The 21717-nt window shown below is 34.8% G+C and overlaps 1 protein-coding gene across 2 annotated transcripts; it reads right to left on the reverse strand.

The window, feature by feature from the left end:
- Nucleotides 1-994: 994 nt before the first annotated feature.
- LOC121984334 lies at nt 995-15125 on the reverse strand. 2 transcript variants are annotated; one of them, XM_042537214.1, is made up of 5 exons: nt 14937-15125; nt 14528-14835; nt 14378-14453; nt 3076-3422; nt 995-2997 (listed from the first exon to the last, which is right to left on the reverse strand). In XM_042537214.1, the coding sequence occupies exons 4-5, from the start codon at nt 3390-3392 to the stop codon at nt 1167-1169; spliced, it is 2148 nt and encodes a 715-aa protein (XP_042393148.1). In that variant the 5' UTR covers nt 3393-3422; nt 14378-14453; nt 14528-14835; nt 14937-15125; the 3' UTR covers nt 995-1166. The 2 variants fall into 2 exon arrangements, with proteins under 2 accessions (XP_042393148.1, XP_042393147.1); XM_042537213.1 differs by having other exon boundaries at nt 3076-3427.
- Nucleotides 15126-21717: the final 6592 nt, after the last annotated feature.

Genomic DNA, 21717 nt, shown 5'->3' on the forward strand with positions numbered 1-21717 from the left:
CTTACAATTAAAAAGCATATAGTAACACTTACTATACCTTTTAAGATGAAATACAAATACTAAAATAATGTAGAAAGAATAATGACAACTCTGACAATTCGAAGCTCAACTTAGGTAATCGAAGAGCAATGTGGCACAGACGAGCAAAGTTTTGCTTGAACACTTGATGAGAGCTTGGATAATTGTTGTATGAAGCTTCTGCACACAACCCTTTTTATAATTATTGTTCAGTCAATTGATCTAACCATACAATCAATCGATTGTCTCAATAATCGAATTCAGATCAATTTTTTTATCGACCAATCTATAGGTCCAATCAACTAAACTTGACTAGGTCTTTCGATCTCTCTGATCACCATTTAGTCACCTAATCCCTTGCCACATCAGCAACTTAGTATTTATCTCTGGTCGTACAATCATGACGTCACCATCTTTGATCTTGTTGATTTATTTGGATTTTCTCTTTTTAGCGTCTGATTTTCTAATCTACCAGAACTTCCTTTAACTTAACATCCAATCCATCAAGTTCGTCCTACCAAATGTCTAATTCGTCCTTTACTTGGTATCTAATCCTTTATTCCGTTAAATCTTCTCTTTTTGCTTTATGTCTAATTTTCCTGACAAAGGGTTCTACTAGGGGTTCTATTAAATAACATACACACTTAACACATATATCAAATCATACATGCTTAATTTTAAACCTTTTGTCCATATCAAAACCTGAATTCGATCAGAGACATTTTGTCAATATCAAAACCTGAATTCGATCATATGATATTATTATATATATTTTTTTTTCAACAATCAAACATTATTTGGTTTCACGAGATTTGAAAGAAAATAGCTATTCTACGAACCATACCCACAAGATGACAACCAAGGCTACCGATACTGCCCCTAGTGTGAATTCCACACAACCATGTATATCGATCAAATAAGGAACACCTTATCACTTCTTAATCATCTACTCTAAATATCAACAAATAGCTAAATATTTTTGGAAGCTACAAATCTTCGGCTGGAAAGGAAGAAACAAAGAAACCGGAGACCAAAAATATCAATTCCTACCGTCTCCAAGCATCACAAACTCCATTAGTACATTTACAATAACTCCATTATCTAAGCTTGACACAGAAAATGTACATCCTAACTATTGAACAAAATGGTTACTCGGAGTGTGCCTCTGTTTTGCATGTCCGCTTGTTGTGCCCTACAGCTTGGCACTTGCTGCAACGAAGAGGTCTTTTAATTGCAATTCTTGGCTCGTCGGGTTTTTCTTTCGGACGGCCAGCCAGTCGGCGGGCACGGAGAGAGCATGCACTTGAAAACTGAAAGGGATTGGTGCAGACCGGCATACCGACATCAGGTATGGGGTTGATGGATAATGAGTAGGCTATGCGGTAGCACTCACTTGAGAAGTATTTGGAGCAGTATTCATATATACATCCATTAGTGTGCTCTATTACAGCAAGAGCATGGATGCAAGGCAAACCACTCACCTGCCACCTTCTACATGTGCATTCATTGGTTTCAGTGTTGACAACATTAGTTGACTCGTCACTCACCTCAAACACAGTGCCAATTGGGCGCACTAATGCAAAAGAATGTGCTCTGATCATGTCTTCCTGCACCTTCTGATTTGCAGAGGGTACAAGTGCCTCAGTCCATGTATTACAGGAGACACGGCGGCTATACATCAACTCCATCAAACTACACCTCATGGTATCAGCAATCTGGAGCACTGATGGTTCAGATCCTACTGATAGCCAATCATTGTATTTCTCCACAGCAACAGATGAATATTGTCCATATCTCAAACCCTTGAAGAAAGCATCAGACCAAGTCTCAGGTTTTGTCCCCAGAACCCATTCTGCAATTTCTTTTGACTCACTCCGGATGTTTTCTATGCATTCATTGAACTCATTCACTGTATTAGCATAAATAGCACTTTTAAGATGATGGATCATTTTATCCTTCACTTCTTGTGTCCAGGAACTCTTCATTTCATTCTGAAAATTTTCAATGAGATATTGTTCACTGTAACAATGAAAGCCGTCCTCAAACACCTTGGGCAGTTCCTCTTCCATGCCATTTTGACTGCTTGATATGAAAGTTATAGCACGAGACTGAGTAAAAGAAGATTTAAGCTGTTCCAAAAACCAATGCCAGGTCTCATTATTCTCAGTATCTACAACTGAGAAAGCAACTGGGTATATGTCATTCTCACCATCAACTGCAGTTGCTGCTAAAAACTTCAAATGCCTATTTTCTTTCAGTGAGAAAGCGTCAAGAAAAAGGAAGGGGCGGCAACCATGCTCAAAACCATATAGTGAGGCATGAAAGGCAACAAAGAACCGAAATCTTAAATCATTTGATTTATGCAGTGTTGCAACGCTACCTGGGTTGGTCTCTATTATTCTGTCACAAAACCATGAAAGTTGATTGAAAGCCTCCTCAAACGGGTTGTAAAGCTCTTTCTTGGCAATAGATTTCCCACACCAAACTTGTGAGTAATTCAAACTGAGTCCATATTCTTGCTCCAGATCATTTGCAATGTCCTTTGGCTTATAGTTAGGAATCTCACGTAGCTTGTCTTTTATAACACTAGCAACCCATCTTTGAGAAGCAAGCTTATGACTTTCTCTAGTAAGTTCTTTTCCACATGTGTGACTAGGATTTATTTTCTTAATCATGAATTTTTGTTTGGCTGATGACCTAGATGCATGTATTCTCCATGGACAGTCCTCTACGGTGCATTCAGCAGTCACACGAAATTGATCATTTTTAACAAGTTTATATATGAAACTATGAGCAATGGCATACTTGTGCAAGGCATCACGGAAATTATTTGAAGTAGAGAATACCTGCCCTACACCAGTGATTAAATTGTCCCAATCACTGCATATTTTTATCTGCTCTGCTTCATTAAAGTTGGCTAGTTGTGTAATGTCAGTATTAGTAAAGGTACCTGAATCAGTTACATCACTCCTAATCATCCTATAAATAGAGTTTCTCATCACATCACATGTTTAAAATATTTGCTATAAACACCAGCACACGTTTGACAATACATACCTGCTTTCACTTATCTTGGTGACATAAATGTCAGTTGTATCTGAATTTGCATGGTAAGAAATCATACGCCTCAGGTCTTTGTCATTGGATATTGTGATGGGAGTCCGTTTGTTTCTTGGTAGGAAGTACTTAATTGAGAAGGGTTCATCACTGAAACTAAACATAGATGCTATCTCTGACTTTAAATCTTCCAGTGACATTTTACTGTCAATATCAATTGCATGTGCATCGCCACCAGAATAAGACATGGATCCATCATTATTCCTAACAAAGTCACCTCCATATTGGCAAACAGTTAAAATTTTCTCACTTGCCATTCCGTGGATAATCTGAATGTTGCCTAAGCCCTAAACTATTGAGAAAAGTAGCATAAAATGAATTAGACCATGGCTGCAATTTAATTAGTGTAAAGAAAGAAAATAGGTATCCATGTACAAAAAAAAATGATAAAAAGTTCAATGGCAATCCAAAAAATAAGAATGTGAGACTGGTATTTATTATTTTGCAAAAGATAGAAAAAAAGGAGATATTTATGGTATTTTTTAGATTAAAAGTTCAATGACTCAAAAACTGATATCATGATTTCGGATTCATGATATCAAACAAACTTTGAAATTTAAACTTATAGGTTTCTTTATAATCCAAATTCAAATCCTGATGTGGAAATAGAAATTGACCTCCACAGGGCAAAATTGCATCCAATATAGCAACAAAAATAGAGTATGAACATCTCTAGAAATTCAGGATGTGTTAGGGGATATTTAGCACGATCATGGCAATAGCAACAAGAGATAGAAAACAGCTGAATATGTAAAATTATTTTTATCATTTAAAATATTTTTTATGATTTAGTTTTTCTACAATTTTATAGTGGAAAGTGTAGATCAAGAATGTTGTGTGCTTCAATGACTGTTGGTTGTACTCTTAAGTTTATCTTGTAGTGCTACTGGGTGCCAAAGAATTAAGGGGCTGCTTGTTTGGGGGATTTGGAATGGGAATGAAATGAAATTTGGTGTTTGGTTTGGGGAAATGATGGTGGGACCCACGGATTCATTCCTCTAAATATAGGAATGGACCATTACTGAGTAATATGGGGGGTATGGGAATCATTCCCATTTCATTAATATTTGCAATCATTCCTATTCTCGTTCTCATTCCCTTACCCAAACCAAGCGCCCCCTAAGAGTACCTTTCAACCATATCCATTCTAACCCCCTTTTTACTTGGAGGGTGGAAAGTTTTTCTTGTTCACTTTATCAAAAATTTAGGGCGGATAAAGAAAGTTATCATTCAACGGATAACTTTTAGAAAAATTCATCCCCTTCAAATTGGGCGGAAAGTAGAGGGAAGTAAAAATAAAAAAAACAAGATTACATAAATGTCCTTTTGCTATAATAAAATTCTCACATTATATAATCCTTCTACCCTAAGTTTTATCATCTAGATTTTTTTCACTTATTCTCTTCCGCCGACCTCCTCCCGCGATTGTTGCACAGTCGCTGCTCCAATTGTCCTCAATATCTTCTGCAACAACATGATCGGCGTTCCTCGGTCGAGCATTACAGCCACTCAATTGTCGAGGAGTGTCCAACCATAGCTACTCAAGCTGTTGAGAAGCATCCTTAGCATCTTCCAATAGATTGATGACAATGTGGTTCGTGTTCCTCTGTTGGCAAAGCTTCACGATTGAGGAGTTTCTACAGCGGTAGCAACATGGTGCGTCTAAACCCTTTTTTTGCTTTGTTTAATTTCATAAAAATTATTTTTTTTAACAATTGTGATCTTTATTTTTCATAATGTTTTTAGAGGTTAGAGATTTTCCAATGATCAAATGTCCAAAGCACGTCTTTTGATACAAAAGTGATCCATAAAAAGTAAACTTAGTAGGAATTCTTCAATTGAAAAAATTAAAAATAGGATATTTTGGACAATATATAATTTAATTTTCTTTCCTTTGTTCTAAATAAAGAATTTAATGGATTGATCTCCTTTACCTTCCTCAATTAAGGTAGATAAAGGATTCTTTTCCTTTTCACTCGGGATTCTTTTCTACCTAGGATTCCTTTCTTTCTTCAATCCACATCTCCAAGTAAACAAAGCATAAAAGAAAAAAATCAATTGGAGAAAGGATAATTGGCACTTGTGTTCATGAAATATAATCTTCAACCCAAATTGAGATATAAAATTTGTCAAAGAGAAGGGAGAGTCATAATTCAATTTGTTTGTCTCATTAAGAAATTGATCATGAGCAGATTGCTAAAGTTGAAGACTGTTTGTCTTCCGAAAGATGCTTCATGGATATATGCCAAAGTTTAGAAAAGAAAGAGAGGTACATGTACACTAACAAATGTAATTTAGGTATTTATTACGTAAAATGATGTTTATTATTTATAATCATCAAGGTTCTAAAATTCGCTAGGCGCTAGTCGGGCGGTAGACCAGTGCCTAGCGCCTAGGCCGCCTAGGCGGGGACTAGGCGCCGCTAGGCGGATTCCTCGGTATCCCTTGTTTCATGTGGACTGTGGACAATGTCATATGCAAATCTAAATGTTGTCTTAAACAATTTCATAGCAATGAAGATCTAACTATGTATGCTGAAATAAATACATACTTTGAAAACTATAAAAGAAAACTACTAGTTTTGTGCAAAGGAAATATACTAGGCTCAGTAAATATGAGTAAAAGAAACAGTTAAACAATAGAACATGCAGTAAGTTATCATAATCATATAGTAAACAGTAGAACATTGGAAAATAGTAGCAATAGTTCATTCAAGATTGCAATGCATTGTGAACTAGTAACCACTAAGCAAAATATAATTGTTAAATAACATAAATCATGTCTTAACAAAATGAGTTCAAAATTACACAACTAATAATATCTCATAGATTCTATTTATTACTTCTTCTCCCATAATTTTCAACTTGTTCTTGTTCTTATTACCACAAACTCAATATCATTATTGTGATCCTCGTCTTCTTCTTCGATTAAAATCATCTTCATGGGTTCTCTCACTCACTGGAGCTTCTTGGTAGATTTTCATCCTCACTTGCTCATCAATCATCGCAAGAGTAGAACCTAGTTGACCTAGTTCAACATCATCTTCCCACACATCCACAATCCTGCTTTTGAGGCATCTTTTGCAAGAAGGACATCAACATTTCTTTCTTTTCTTTTTGTTTGTTCAACAATCTAGCATTAAATTGGATAAATACTAGATTGTTCAACCTCGCATCCAACCTATTTCTTTTCTTTGGTGAATCTAAAAAGAGAAAGTAAATACTATAGTTAGTACAGAATATAGAGTATAGACATTAAAATTATAACTAATTTAATTAAAGAGTGGAAAGTTTAAAACTTACTCCTTCAATGTTCAATTCTTTCACGGAACTAGAGTTAATGAAGTATCCTCAATGCCACCTTGAGAGTTATTAAAGTGTGAGCAAGTACTGCAATGCTTACCCAGATCCATATGTCAAATGTCATCACAACTGTCTACGATGTTTTCCAAAATAACCCGCCTTATTTCTATACTTTGAATTCCTTAATAATCAGATCTTGTAAATCTAACTCATTGCCAAAGTTTCCAGTCGTTCAAATCCCATCGCGACCTCCTAAGAACAATCGAACTATCTTTCAGTAAAATAAAGGATTCAAAAAAACGGTGGTATGCTGATGATGTATCAAGTTTATCCTTCATTTTGACTAATATACCATGATGACGATAAATTGATGATCCACGTTATTCGTGAGCCCACCGATATCTTCTTTAGAAGTTCCCCATAGAAACTCCATCGATGGCTTTTTCTCCATCTACCAATCGAAGAACTCTTGAAAGAATATTTTCAAACAAAGTGTTACACCAAAAAAAACTGTTCAACCATTGTAGAGTAAGTCATTTTCTTTGTTTGTTTTGACCATTTATTTCTCCACATACTCCTTAAACTAGCTTTTTTTGATCAAACGATGTGAGGAAATTGATGAAACCAGTAACTCTGGTGGACTATGTCTCTCTTCTTCGTGAAACTTCTCATCATGATAAAGTCTTATGGTGAGCATAGATGAAAATGGTAAAAGTCTTGACCGCTCAATCACCTTTTATATCGGTGAAGTTCAATACTTTCATGAGATTAATAGTGTGTTGATGAACTCCAAAAGATCCGGTCGTTTTCTCTCTCATCAATTGAAAACATTGTTGTGGTATTGTTCATATAATCATCGAATATTCGAGCTCCTACTTGTTCAACACACTTGTCAGCATACTCAAAATAAGTTCAATGACACATGCCTCTGAAGACTCCTTGACTCAAAATGTAGTACCCTCCTTGCAATTAACACACAAATTTAAGATGCTTCTTCTTTTCTATCACTCATTACGGCATTACAATAAGCATCCATTCTTCCGTTCTTTCTTCTTATGTTTCTTCAGAAATTGTTTTGTTCTTCGACTTTCAATAGCCTCCCAAGTTCGATATTGAGTTGGAGGCTTGAATCCTAGTCATCTGTTACCTCCATTAGTTGTTGTTTATCATTATCAATGACATTGAATGAGATTCCATTTTCATAAACCAATCTCCCAACATATTGTTGAATTTGTTGAGTTCTCTCTTTAAAGCCTCATTTATATTTTTTCAAGTACTTCATAAATTTTTAATTGCCGATGTATATCTATCCATGGGCCAAGTGGAAGAGGTTTTTAACTCCATCCATCCCTTCAATTCCAAGACCTTCTTCTTAATAGCCACCTGCTCTACAACTTTGTTCTTCCATTATTTTGTTCTTCTTTCTATTCCTCCCTTAAAAATAGCCTTTTATATTTTTGTCTTCTTGAGATGCCGACAACCGATATATTTCGTATATTTCAATGCCCTTTATCCTATACACCTCCCGACATTGCTTTTCCACCTAACTTACATTTAATTTTGTCGATTCTTAGGATCAATCAATATCCCAAACTCCTATCCGATGTCATTTGACTTTCTTACAGAATCCTGATTCGAAGTTGATAGTATCCGGAACGAAGATGGATTGCTTGCCATTGATAACAGTCTAATAGATAATCTGAAAAAATAATATATAACAAGACATAATCGCATAACATATTAACATGATAATAAAATTTAATTATACCATACAGACATACAATACAAAATATTTCAATAACATTAAGTCATTAACATGTCTGAGAATATTTTTTTATATATCTTAATCTAATTAATAAAATTTATTCGATATTTGTTTAAATAAATTAAATTTTAAATATATTTTTTATATTTTTAAATCTGTTTTATACTTTTATAAATTAATAATATTTATTAGAATTTTTAAAATTTTAATTTATTATTCATATTTTTAAAACTGATTTATATAAATTAATAATATTTATTAGAATTTTTAAAATTTTAATATAATTTTAATATTTATAAATCCGATTCATATAAATTAATAATATATAAAATTTATAAATATGATTTATATAAAATATAAATTAATAATATGTATTATATTTATTAAATTTAAAATATTTTTTATATTTTAAATCTGATAAATGATAATATTTATTATAATTTTTAAATCTGTTAATATATAAATTAATATTTAATATTATTTATTTTAAAAAATTAAGTATATTATTTATATATTTAAATCTGATTATATAAGTTATAAAATTAATAATGGAATCTTAATTTTATATATAATTTTATATATTCAAAATTCTTTTATAAAAATTAATACAATTTATTATAAAAAATAAATTTAAAATATATTTAATTGGGATGATAATTTTATTAGGTTTTACGAACCAACCTATTATTGAATTTGAAATTATCCCCGTTAGGAATTGTTTAATTTAATAAATCTAAAAAAAAACAAAAAACAAAAACAAAAAACGTCGTCCCCGTCTCGCGACTCGCACGACGACGCGGACGCCACCGGCCGCTACCGACGCCTCGCGGGAGACCTCCGACGCCGCCGGAAGCTCCGTCGGACGTGTCCGACGCGTCCGGCGAAGTCCGACGTTGCTTCCAGCGACGCCGGAAGCGTCGCGACTCAACAGTTAACAACTTAACGAAACAACTTACCGGAGCCCGGAGCGACGAAGCCTTCGAAGTGGCGCACGACGAAACAGCGACGATGACGACGCAGCGACGATGAGGACGAAACAGCAAATTTGGAAGACGAAGCGACGCACGGCAAAGACGTAAACAGCAAATTTGGAACAAAATATTAAAAGTTTAAAACCTAAATAACTCGGTCGAGGCCTGCCGAGGCCCGATGAGTTCCGCCGCGGGCCGCCGAGAGCCGCCTAGGGCACCCGCCTGGGAGGTTTCCGGCGCGGCAGCATGCCGCGCAGCGCCTAGGCGGCGCCTAGGTGGCCGCCTAGCCCGAGTTTTCAAATAATCATTTTTTCTTCTTTTGTTATTGTTGGTCCAAGAAATTTGAATGTAAACAACGATAATAACAAGGGAAAGGGGAGGTGAAAGTTGTTGAGGAAAAATTATTCAGGAAAAAGCCAAAAGAGGAAAAAGCAAATAGAGAAATGACTGCTAGACAATAATGATGAAACATTATTCAAAAAGGAAATGGAGTAATTGTGATACATATATTTCTTTATATTAGTTTTTGATATCCCAGAAGTGAATTGTGGCGATATTACTTAACAATGTCTTTAACTCTTTAATGCATTTGTGACAATTATACTATAGTGTTAAATAATACATTCTTACAACTCTTGGTAAGGTAGAATTTTTTTTTTACTTAATTTATATTTTAACATGAACATTAAATTCACAATATGATTTGGTTATATAGATCAACGAAACAATGTATATAACATGAACATCAACTCATCTATTGAAGCTTAAATATAAAATTGACAATTTTGTACATTAAGTTGTATCTTCCTTACTTGGTCCAACTGGCTCTCATCATTTCTTAGTTATTTATGGTCAACCAAACCTACTCCTACTCCAAAATCTAATATAGAAATATTTTAATGGAAAACATCAGTTTGAAATAAGGACCTAAATTTTAAGGGGTAAAATTGGCAACATCATGATAGTTCTAGCAACATCTATTGGAAACAACATTACAAAGTTTCAGCAGTACGGCCAATCCTAATTAAATAGATGTTGCAATTCGTCATTCCAAACCACTCTATGTAGCTTGAAATCAATATGCCTAAAATATGAAATCACCTCCATCATGAAGTCACATGGCTAAATTTCATTTCTCCTGAAGCAAAACAAAGTAACTCTCCTATATACAATCTCTAGAATTGACAAGTCTTAAGGGTAGAGATGACAAAAATTGGCTGCTCAAAGCCCCCAATATCTTGAAATTGCATCTCTCTCTCTCTCTATTTTTTTCCCCTCAAACCTTTATATCCATTTCTCCCACTTGACCGTCATTGTAGATGACCGTCCTTGATATGTTTTGATCATATGCGTCATATAGGGATAAAGGACAGTCCGGTACACGAAGCTCCCATCAATGTAAGGTTCTGGGAAAAAGTCGAACCATATTTAGTCTATTGCATGCAATTCATTGCAAGAGATTGTTTTCACAACTCAAACCCGTGATCATCAAGTCACATGGCAACAACTTTATCATCGAGTAAATGCTCATGTTCATCTACATCATATAGGGGTCAATTCTAATAATCTTTTTGCATACAAAATGTTTAGGATGGCCTATGGTCCTGTGGTATGAGCTTTTGGAATCATTTGATAGGTGAAATATTGAAAACACACCAATTCATTTCATCATTGAGATTCAATGAGTGTCTTTGTTGTGATTTATGTATATAACAACAATCAAACTTTTATCTAGCTAAGTAGGGTCAGCTATATAAATCTTTCTACGCATTGGGCTCAATCTCCTTCTATATCCTCATCTATATTTAAATGAATTTTATCCTATTTTATTATTATTAACCAAGTTTGTTTGGTCTCCCTCTTCCTAGATCAATATGTGTAATTGTCATGCTCTTACATCGCTTAACTAGAGTATTTATTAATCGCCTAAGTATATATTCATACCATCTTAATCATGTCTCTTAAAGTTTCCCTGAATAGACGCAATCCTAACTTTCTTTCAAATGTTCTAATTTCTTATCTATTCATCCTAATATATTTGCACATCCATTTTAGTATCTTCATCTTTGTAACTCTCATTTTTTACTCGTGTGCTCGATTTATACCCAACATTCAACTTCATATAACATAGGTGATCTAACCCTCGGTTTGTAAAAAAAAACTTTAAGCTTTAAAGGTAATCACAAAGAACACTCAATGCCCTCCTACATTTAAACCTTCCTACTTGTAGCTTATGTAAAACATTTCTATTAACTCCTTCATCTTTTACAAAAGAAAAAATCTTACATATTTAAAGTTCTTAGTTATAAGTAATTCGTCATCTTTTATCTAAACAATTGTCAAGCGAGCCAACCCAACCCATCATGAGCCAAGCAGGTTAGCCCACCTAGATCTACCTTTAAATGGGTTGATAAAATTTTAACCCAACCCATTGAAATTGTTTGGCGGGATCGATCAACCCAACTGATCTAACCCAAATTGACAACTCTAGAGAAAATGTATAGTTTATATTGTCGACCTTTTACGTTTGAATTCAAATTAATTTTCAATGACCTTGGTTTCCTTCCCGAATCTTTTAACTATCACTCTTTCATAAAGTTTCACAATATGACTCATTAGCTTAATACTTATATAATTCACATAATTTTTTTTACATTTTCTTTATTTTTAAATAGGTGAACTAGAGTATTTACCTTATATATTTTTTTTGTTTTCAATATCAATAAGGTATTCAATACCTTATTTCTCTAGGCACTTTTATACCTCTATTGGAATATATCCGGTCGAACCTCTTTTCCATTTTGCATCCATTTAACACCTCTTCTACTTTTTAAATTTGAATTCTATGACAAAAGTTTAAATTTTAATACTCCTCTGACCTACTTAAAGTTCCTAAGTTGAGTTGGTCGCTTAAACCTTCATTAAAAAATTAACGAAAATTACACTTCCATGTTTCCTTTATTTTCTCGTCCTTCAATAGTGCTCCATTGGATTTATTTTTAATATATCTTATTTAGGTAAGATCCTTTATTTTCCTATTTTTTTGTTTTAATTATTCTATAGATGTCTCTTTCTCTTTTTGTATTAAACTATTGATACAAGTGTTTGAAAGTTATTCTTGAGTTCACTCACTGCTGGGTCTCTTTCTTGGCTACTGTATACTTATTTTTCCGTCATTTTTTCCTAGAATTCTTCATTCCACTAGCAAGATTCTTGATTTAGCGATGTCCATCCTCTTGAGTCATTGAGTATGCTGTTGGACACCATTTCAAATTTGATGTCATCTTATTTCATGTTCTATTTGAGTCGCCCCTATATTTATTCTGATAATTGTGCTCCTACTCTTGAATTAAATATTCTTTATTTTTCATCCTTTAACTTCCACCATTTGATCCTAGGAGTTATGCATGTTTTCCTTTTACTGATATTATGCTTAACGCACTTCTAACACTAGTAACCAATGTTGGGTGATTAAGTTTACTCCAAATATGACTTTATAATCTTTACAAATTTTACTATCTCTCTTTATGAGCATAAAAAAGTTAATTTGTGATGTATTATTCCCTTTTTTTTAACATAACCAGATATCTATCTTATTAGAAAACGTATTAGTTATTATATGTTTATATGTTATCTAAAATTTAATATAACTTTTCCTTATTTCTTGTTTCAAAATCATAACCCCATACCCCATATCATATTCCTCACTTCTAACTCCTAAATGTGCATTTATCTTCTATTAAAATCGTCTTATTGTTGGAATTTTTTTTGTACTACATCATCCCAAAACCTATGTTTGATATCTTCATCTGATTCTACTTAAGGTGTATATATGCTAATTACATTAATAATTTCTTTTGCTATCACTGTCTTGAGCTATAATTTTATCTCTCTTTTTAAACACTTTTACTACTTCGTCAACTAACAAACTATCTACAACAATACTTCATTTCTCATTTTACTTTTTTGCAGATAATAACTTAAAATTAGAGTTCTCTATTATCTTTGCCTTATCCCTTCCCATTTTATCTCTTGTAAATATAAAATTAAATTTTCTCTTAATTATTGTATTTACTACCTCCATTGTTTTGCCATATTCTAAATCTAAGAGAATTAGCATTCTTATAATGTTTGTTCTTATCCAAACTAGGGCATAAAAACTTTTTATATTTAACACTATAACTAAGTTCTTATGAGCATATAGTGGTTCTACGTTGCAGTCCAATCATACAATACATTCCTTCCGAGGAACAATCTAGCATTAACACAATAATTTAATGGATCCATACATAACATTTGTCTATGTTTTACATTGGTTGCCAATCTAATGCTACCCTTCTCCCATAGGGGAGTTTATTCATCGTAAGTGGAGTTGTGAATTATGTATAAATTGTACAATATTTTAGTGAATAAAATATTCCAATAATGTACAATTGGTGTCAAAGAAGTTTCCTAAATCTTAAGAATAGTGTTGCTAGTGGATTAACATTAAAATCCCACCATATGAGTGTTATAAAAATAAGTAAATGTTCTTTTCTGTTATGAATAGTCATTGAATGATCAATCGTTGCTTGGATCAAATTACTATTATTTATTCTCTTACCTCGTGTTGACTTTTTCAACTTTTGCTTATAAATAATTAGAAATAAAAAGATTTTGTAAGTTAACGTGGCATGTATAATGTATTATTGTTTTTTTACATTTTATAATTTAACGATTGACATTCTGTGCCCAATATCTTAATCTAAGTTAAATATGGAGGTCAAAAATAAATACAATAATAATAAATAGAATAAAGAGAAAATCCTTTTCTAAAAAAAGGAGTAGATATAGCTAAGGGCATGTGTTGGTTCAACTCTTGTTGTTCACCCATCACATTTTTTCTCGAATTAATAAATAAGTCTATTTTCGGCATTCTATTTAAAGCGGCAAAGAATAAGACTATATATATATTATTTTCCTAATTTCAAATGCAGGATAACCCCAATGTGTTGTGGGTTTTTTCTACCAACTGGTTGAAGTGGTTGGCTTCCTACTTGTCTCTTTCAGCTTAACATATGAATAAGTGTAAATCCTAATTTATTTACATCTGTATCACCAGAGGATTAACTTAATTCATCAACATATATTGGGAAAGCAGATTGATCATATGCCAAAAGTAATGATCAAAGCACGATTCAATCATAGAAGGAAAGGACACATGCCTGTGCTAACGTAGAAGCTAGGATTATCAAAGATGAAGCTTCAGCGTCGTTGGAACTCTACTGGCACCGATCAGTCCTAACACAAAAGGCCAATGAGATCCACATCAACAGCCACATATGCCACACCCAACATGATGGAAGTGATTTTACCACAGGTAGACGATTTTGGCTCTGCAGTTGCTGCAGTCGCTATAACCGACAAGGGAAGCACGACTAAGATCTGATTGAAGGGGAGAGTCGCTGCAGATTGAGGACGAGGAGATCACACTATCGTTGGATCTCACAGATCCTCCCTATGAACCTTGGCGTAAGCTCGCAGAACAGAGGGAGTCAAAGCTTCCGTTCGACTGTTAGGGGTTGTCAGGGAACGGAAGAAGTCGCGGCCGCCGATGCCCAAGGGATGGGACTTCGACTCTAAATGCTCGAAATTCTCTCCGCGGCCACGCAAGATATGGAATCTGTCGATGGAGGCCGTCAACAGGTGAACTCGATGCGAGGGAGTGGATCGGGACTAACTGTGCGGAGTAAGGGAAAAAAAAAGGCAGGGTTCAGACGTCACCTCCGCGGCTCCAGCATGGTCTTCAGAGATCCTCTTCATTTTTTTTCTATTGCTGATTGAAGGCCGGAGGAGGCGTCGCCCGCCGGCGTGAAGCTCACTCGGAAGAGGACAAGGACATCGCACGGGGGTTGCCGTTTTCTCAATCCACAACAACAACATGGACCATTAACCCTAACCCTAAATTTCAAACAAATCAAAACGGTTGAGGATGGCTAATGGTTCATAACTGGTTCATCCGGTTTAGCGTCAATTTGGGCTTAGATTGAGGCATCAAATATTATCATTGCTCCATATATTTCTTCAAATTTAATTGGCTAAAAATTAAAATAACATCTTGTACTTTGTATCCTAGAACACTCAAAGGAATGGTCCGTTTTTATTGGCATAGTTTAGTTGATACTGTTAGTGCGGGAAGCAATCGACGATCGAACCTGAGTTTTGATAATGGTAAAAGATTCAAAGTTAAGGTTTGTGGTGATCTAACGTGTTGAATAAGTGTTTCAGGAAAGTCCTAGCTGCAGTTAGGCAAAGGGAAAATCCTAAGGGGTTGTAACCTTAGGTCCTAGGGGGTGGTAACCCTAGGTGAGGGAAAAACTCTAAGGGGTGGTAACCTTAGAACCTAGGGGGCGGTAACCCTAGGTGGAGGAAAACCCTAAGGGGCGGCAACCTTAGGTCCTAGGGGGTGGTAACCCTAGGTGGAGAAAAACCCTAAGGGGCGGCAACCTTAGGTCCTAGGGGGTGGTAACCCTAGGTGGAGAAAAACCCTAAGGGGCGGCAACCTTAGGTCCTAGGGGGTGGTAACCCTAGGTGGAGAAAAACCCTAGGGGGTGGTAACCCTAGGTCCTAGGGGTGGTAACCCTAGGCGGAAAGTCAAGTCGGTCTGGAGGACCGGACTGGCATCAGGTAAATCTCCTGAGTGGAGTAGGTGAGGACGCGTTCCCCGTAGAGGGAACAGTAGGCGTCGGGTCGACCTAGGGTTTCCGGTTGGGAATCTGAAATCAGACTCGGACAGTCTGAAGATTGTCAGCTCTTTTTCACTTATGAATTATCAGATTCTAACATTGTCTTGCAGGGTATGCAATTGCTCGAACTAACCTTGTTTTGCAGGAGAAGCGGCTCTTGGAAAAAGGAGGTCCGGGCGACCGGGACCAACATTTATCCCCTGCGCGACTTCGCGACGTGGAGCAACCTGGTTGGCTGGCCACGTCACACTCCAGGCGCCCGGAAAGGTCCCAGGCGCTCGGAACCTCATATAAAAGGTGTAACAACCACCCTTCTTACTATACTATACTACTCTATAAGGATGACCGTTACTTAACTACTACTCTACTTACTAGTGTCACTTATGCTATTATTAGCGACACTTAGATTTATCACGGCCCAGAGAAATCCCTACCGAAAAATTCCGCCAGAGTCTCCCCTGTACCGGTGATCAAATCTATAATACAAACAAAATATACGCAGCCATAGACGGCTGGAACATATTTTCCACAACCACGCAGTAATAAAATCACAATAAAAACAAAGAAACTACTCTAGCAATAGCAACGACTACAACACTCCACAAATAATACAAGAGACTAATTAGATATGCGGAAATAAACTCAACTACAATCCCAAATTTAATTTAACATTAAAAGAGAACTAAAAGAAAGTCTTGACAATTTTGACCTGATCTCTCCACAGTCCATCCATCACACACCTTCATCACCACCACCACCCTGTCCTCTTTATATCTTAGTTTTTCCTTTATCTGCGGTAGGAGGAAAAAACAAAGATCTATAAGCGAAACGCTTAGTAAGTACTAATCTATCTCACAAAACATCGAAGTGCATAAAAGTAATGCAATAATACTGAAACTGTAATGCTAAAGCAAAGCTGCATGTACTCATGGTATACAGAAATAAAACTGAATACTAAACATGCTCACTAACTGACAGGAAAGTAATGAAACTACTACTGTAGGCTTAGAATTAAAGAACTAAACTTTTATTGATTCTAAGCATAAACTTGTTTCATGTTCTTATATCTTTACACCAGAAATTAATCTTTTAATTTCTCTTTTACTTTCTTCTTCTTTTCTTTTTCTTTTCTTATGCTAGAAATTAATCTTTTAATTTCTCTTTCACTTTCTTCTTCTTGTTCTTCTTTTCTTCCTTGGGCCCAGGCTTAGTACCATCTTTATTTTGCGCGCTCTCTAATAGTGACTGGGGTAGCGAGCCTCCAGCCCTATGAGTATAAAGACCTCGGTCTTACCAGGGCCAAGACCTCGGAATTGGTCACCTGGATTTATTTAACGACAACCTCGGAAGTCGGGTACTAGCCTCTTACTTTAGTTTACTTGTTATCTCTTTTTAACTAGACCTTGGTCTTTTTCTTTACTCACACTTCTCATAATCCTTTATTAGAGCTTATTAGAATCCTGTAGATATATCTAACAAGTATAGGATTACAACTAACCAAGCATGCTATATAAAAATAACATAAGGGAAGTAGATCTGAACTCTCTAAGCATGTTATAAAACAAAGCAAAGGAAAACAAATCTGAACTTACTAATCATGCTATAAAATAGAGCAAAGAAAACAACTTTAAGCTTACTAATCATGCTATAAAATAGAGCAAAAGAAAGTAACTCTAAGCTTTCTAAACATGCTGTAAAATAGGGCAAAGAAAGCAACTTTAAGCTTACTAATCATGCTATAAAATAGAGCAAAAGAAGGTAACTTTAAGCTTTCTAAACATGCTGTAAAATAGGGCAAAGAAAGCAACTTTAAGCTTACTAATCATGCTATAAAATAGAGCAAAAGAAAGTAACTTTAAGCTTTCTAAACATGATGTAAAATAGGGCAAAGAAAGCAACTTTAAGCTTACTAATCATGCTATAAAATAGAGCAAAAGAAAGTAACTTTAAGCTTTCTAAACATGCTGTAAAATAGGGCAAAAGAATGCAACTTTGAGCTTTCTATACATGCTGTAAAATAGAGCTATGAAATTCTGAATTTCAGGTTGAAATGCTAAGGAACTAAGCAACTGAAATGCCAAGCAACCAAATACTAGAGTGCTAGAAAAGTAGCACAACAAGCTAACTCCGAATCATAAAAACAAGGCTGTTCATGTTAACCCAGGAAGCTTTCTGCCTGTCTGGAGATGCTCGTATGTAGTGGGAGAGGATAAAGACCAAGAGAGCAGTCGATTAGATTAAGTGGGGGTGATTGTAATACCCCGGTTCTGAGATTCTAGTTAAGTATGGCTAAAAAGGGTTAGATGGTACTATCCATATCACCAAGGTGCACCTTCCTTTTCGGAAACCCAAACTTAAGAACTCCAAAGTTAAGCGTGCTTGGCTTGGAGAAATCTGAGGATGGGTGACCTCCTGGGAAGTTTTCCAGGGTGCGTGCGAGTGAGGACAAAGCACGTTGAAAGGACCTCCGGTGGTCTGTGGAGCTAGTTGTCAACCCGATGGGCAATTGTGGTGGCGTTCCCGGTTCGATCCGGGTGGGACCCACCCGACCGGGGCGTTACAAAAGGAGGGTTGAGGTGCAGCGTTAAATAACATTCTTCTAAGCATTCTCCGTGCGACAAGCTGCTAACGTCTCGACTCAGAAGTGCTGCAACGACAACCCGGAGCTTCAGTTTTAGTCTTTTTATTGTCGGTACAATATTCTTTTCTGCTTAAATTGTACTTAGCTTGTAATAACTTTTACGAACTATAGTTGTTGCCCACCGGAAGCGATCAAGGATCGCGGGCCTTCGAGTAGGAGTCGTCACAGGCTCCGAACGAAGTAAATCCTTCGTGTCCACTTTATTTACTTTCCGCTACGTTATTTCTGAACAAGCTTTTACGATTTCGAAAAATGAAATAGCCACGAGTGTTATTCACCCCCCCATCCTCTAGCGCGTTCGATTCATCAGATACTTAGGGATACCTATAATAGCAGATTTGCATTATAAGGTTTATGTTATAAATTTTTATGTTATAATTTTGTCATTATAAACCCCACCCATATCTTACTATATCGGTAGGATTTATAATTTCTTTTATAAATCAATCTCAAAGATTTTGAGATCGGTTTATATTTAAAAAAAAATACTATAAAAAGAATTTATATTCTCCCTCTTGACATACGCATGAGGGCAGCAAGTAGCACGGGCTCGTTGCCCTATTTAATTTTTTTTAAAGAAAATATTTATTTTTTTATTTGTATTTTTGTTAAATAATTATTTATTTTTATCGAATTGTTATTTTTACATTTGTTATAAAATTTAAAATACTAATATAATTACAAATATAAAATTAAAATATTAATTAATATTATATATAGTAAATGAAATTATAAATAAGTAAATGACAATGGAGTCCTACAAAAGTTGTTGGAGAGATTTACAATAGTAGAGAGGTTTTTAACTTTTTGATATAGCAATGATGTGGCGGAGCATAAACTTCTGACTATGGATACTCTTTAATGGTAAGATTATCACATAGGAACAAGATTTGAATTCCCTAGAGTTCATCTCCTTATGCTCTGTTTACTTGGGAGAGCGGAAAGTAAAATTAAAAAAAAAATTTTATAGTGAAAAAGTTTTCGTCATTTACTTCATTAAAATTTCAAGAGATAGCATATACGTAATCCATCAGTGGATAGTTTTGAAGTCAACATTGATCATTTCAAAATCAGACGAAAAACAACGGATGAAAAAAAAATACGCATGTCTCACTTTTCATTCATAAAATTACACTATATATATAAAAAAAATAATACATATATCATATTTAACTCATAAAATTATATCATATACCTAAAAAATGACACATGTACTATTTTTCAATTATAAAAATTAGGTACCAATTTCTCACTCTACTATAGTCTTGTATCGGGCATAGAGAGACATTTGATAAGAACATCCACAATGAGTAGGGATATTTCTCCCAAGTATTTGTGGTCTCCACTTCCACATCATTTTTCAAATATCCTACTATTCAAATATCTCAACTTTCACAATGAAATATTCCACCAATCAAATATTTATAGGTTCCACCCATCAAATATTCACTCACAAATATTTTCAATTCCACAATCAAATATCTCACCAACCAAATATTTATGGGGCTCACGACCATTTAATTAACTTACATTTAATTTTAAGAAAAATATAATAGAAGATATATAAATTTAAGTTCATACAAATACAAATATTTTATAAATTTAAAATTAAAATACAGGGATACAAACCATATTAAATTAATAAAATACATAACACTAAACTACAATTAATAAAATAAACATGTAGTGGATAAAATAAACCATAGAAATTAACTACATATTTAATTTTTTCTTCAGTTGTTCACATATCGCTAGATGATTTTGAAGTTGTTCATCTGTCATGCCTCGTGTGTCCATTACAAGAAGTTGATGTACTTGGATGAGTTGATCCACTTTCTTATTGTTATTATACTCTTCTAAATGTGCCATTGATTGTTGCATAGCCTGATTTAATTCACCAATTAGGCCTACTCTTTCTTTGCCTTTCCTCTTTGCTGCCTTCTGTCCCATTGGACGAGATCGGATTTCTCTATCATCTATATCAGCAGTTGTGTTAGGATTAGAAGAGTCAGTATGTGCACCTGATGATTCTGATGTTCTTGCTTTTTTTGTAGCCCTTCGCTCTGAGGATTGAGGAGCATACATCGGACTATCTTTCACGATTCTTCACACATGCTCATATTGGAAAGTAGTTTTAAAAGTACTCTTGTATTCTTCATGAGCTCACACCATCAAATCCTCGTCACTCCATCCGCTTGGTCGGTCATTGTACCATTTATTGTAGATTTCATTGTATCTATTTACAATATTTTTCAACGAAGCCCAATGTTATTTTGCTTTCTCCACAGTTCTCTTTTTAGCTCCCTTAACTCGATTGGTATTTAAGTATGCCACAACTCGTTTCTAAAATGATTCACTCTTCTGGGCATTACCAACTACTGAATCTTCACTCATAATTGTGTAGGTCGCTGCAAGAAGCTTATCATCTGCTACTGTCCAAAACTGTTTGCTTGCTATGGTCTTCATCTGATTCGTTGCTCATTTTTGGTGCTTGATTGAGAATAATATCGTCGGACCCTATTTTTAAAGAAGATATATCTCAAATATGAAGTCCATTTTTTAATTTTTCATCAATTGTTAGAGAAGGATATATCATAATTATTTAATTACTTACTCAATCATTTAGAACATATAACATACACACAACAAAAGTTTATTGACTCGTTCATTTTAGGGTTTACGAGTTTAGGTTTTAAGATTCCTGAGCAAGCAACTTATCCATGAAATTGTCTCTTCTCTCAAATTAAAAAAAAAAAATCAATTATGATTACTCTTGTGCATGGATTGCAGTTGTAGTAACTACATGTTCATAGCTGTTACGATATTGTAGGTGTAGTAACTACAGTTTTATAGCTGTTATAACATTGTAGTAGTTGTGAGATCGTAGTTGCTACAACTATTGTTATAGTTGTAACAGCTGCATTCCGGTAGATGCTACAATATTGTAGTTGTAGTAGATACGAAACTTTAATTGTTACAACGTGATGAGATTTAAATGAGAAAAAAATAATATTATGCATGTCTGACATGCATATATTAGAGGATATTTATGTTATTTTACAGGGGATGAAGTATCTTTTTGATTAGAAAAAAATTAAAATGGATCACTATTTTGATGATTCGGAAAAATGAGGGGTGCTCCTATGATTTGTGCTCATAATAATTTTTGCTATTCTCT

Source organism: Zingiber officinale, chromosome 5B (assembly GCF_018446385.1).
Source record: "Zingiber officinale cultivar Zhangliang chromosome 5B, Zo_v1.1, whole genome shotgun sequence".
NCBI lineage: Eukaryota > Viridiplantae > Streptophyta > Magnoliopsida > Zingiberales > Zingiberaceae > Zingiber > Zingiber officinale.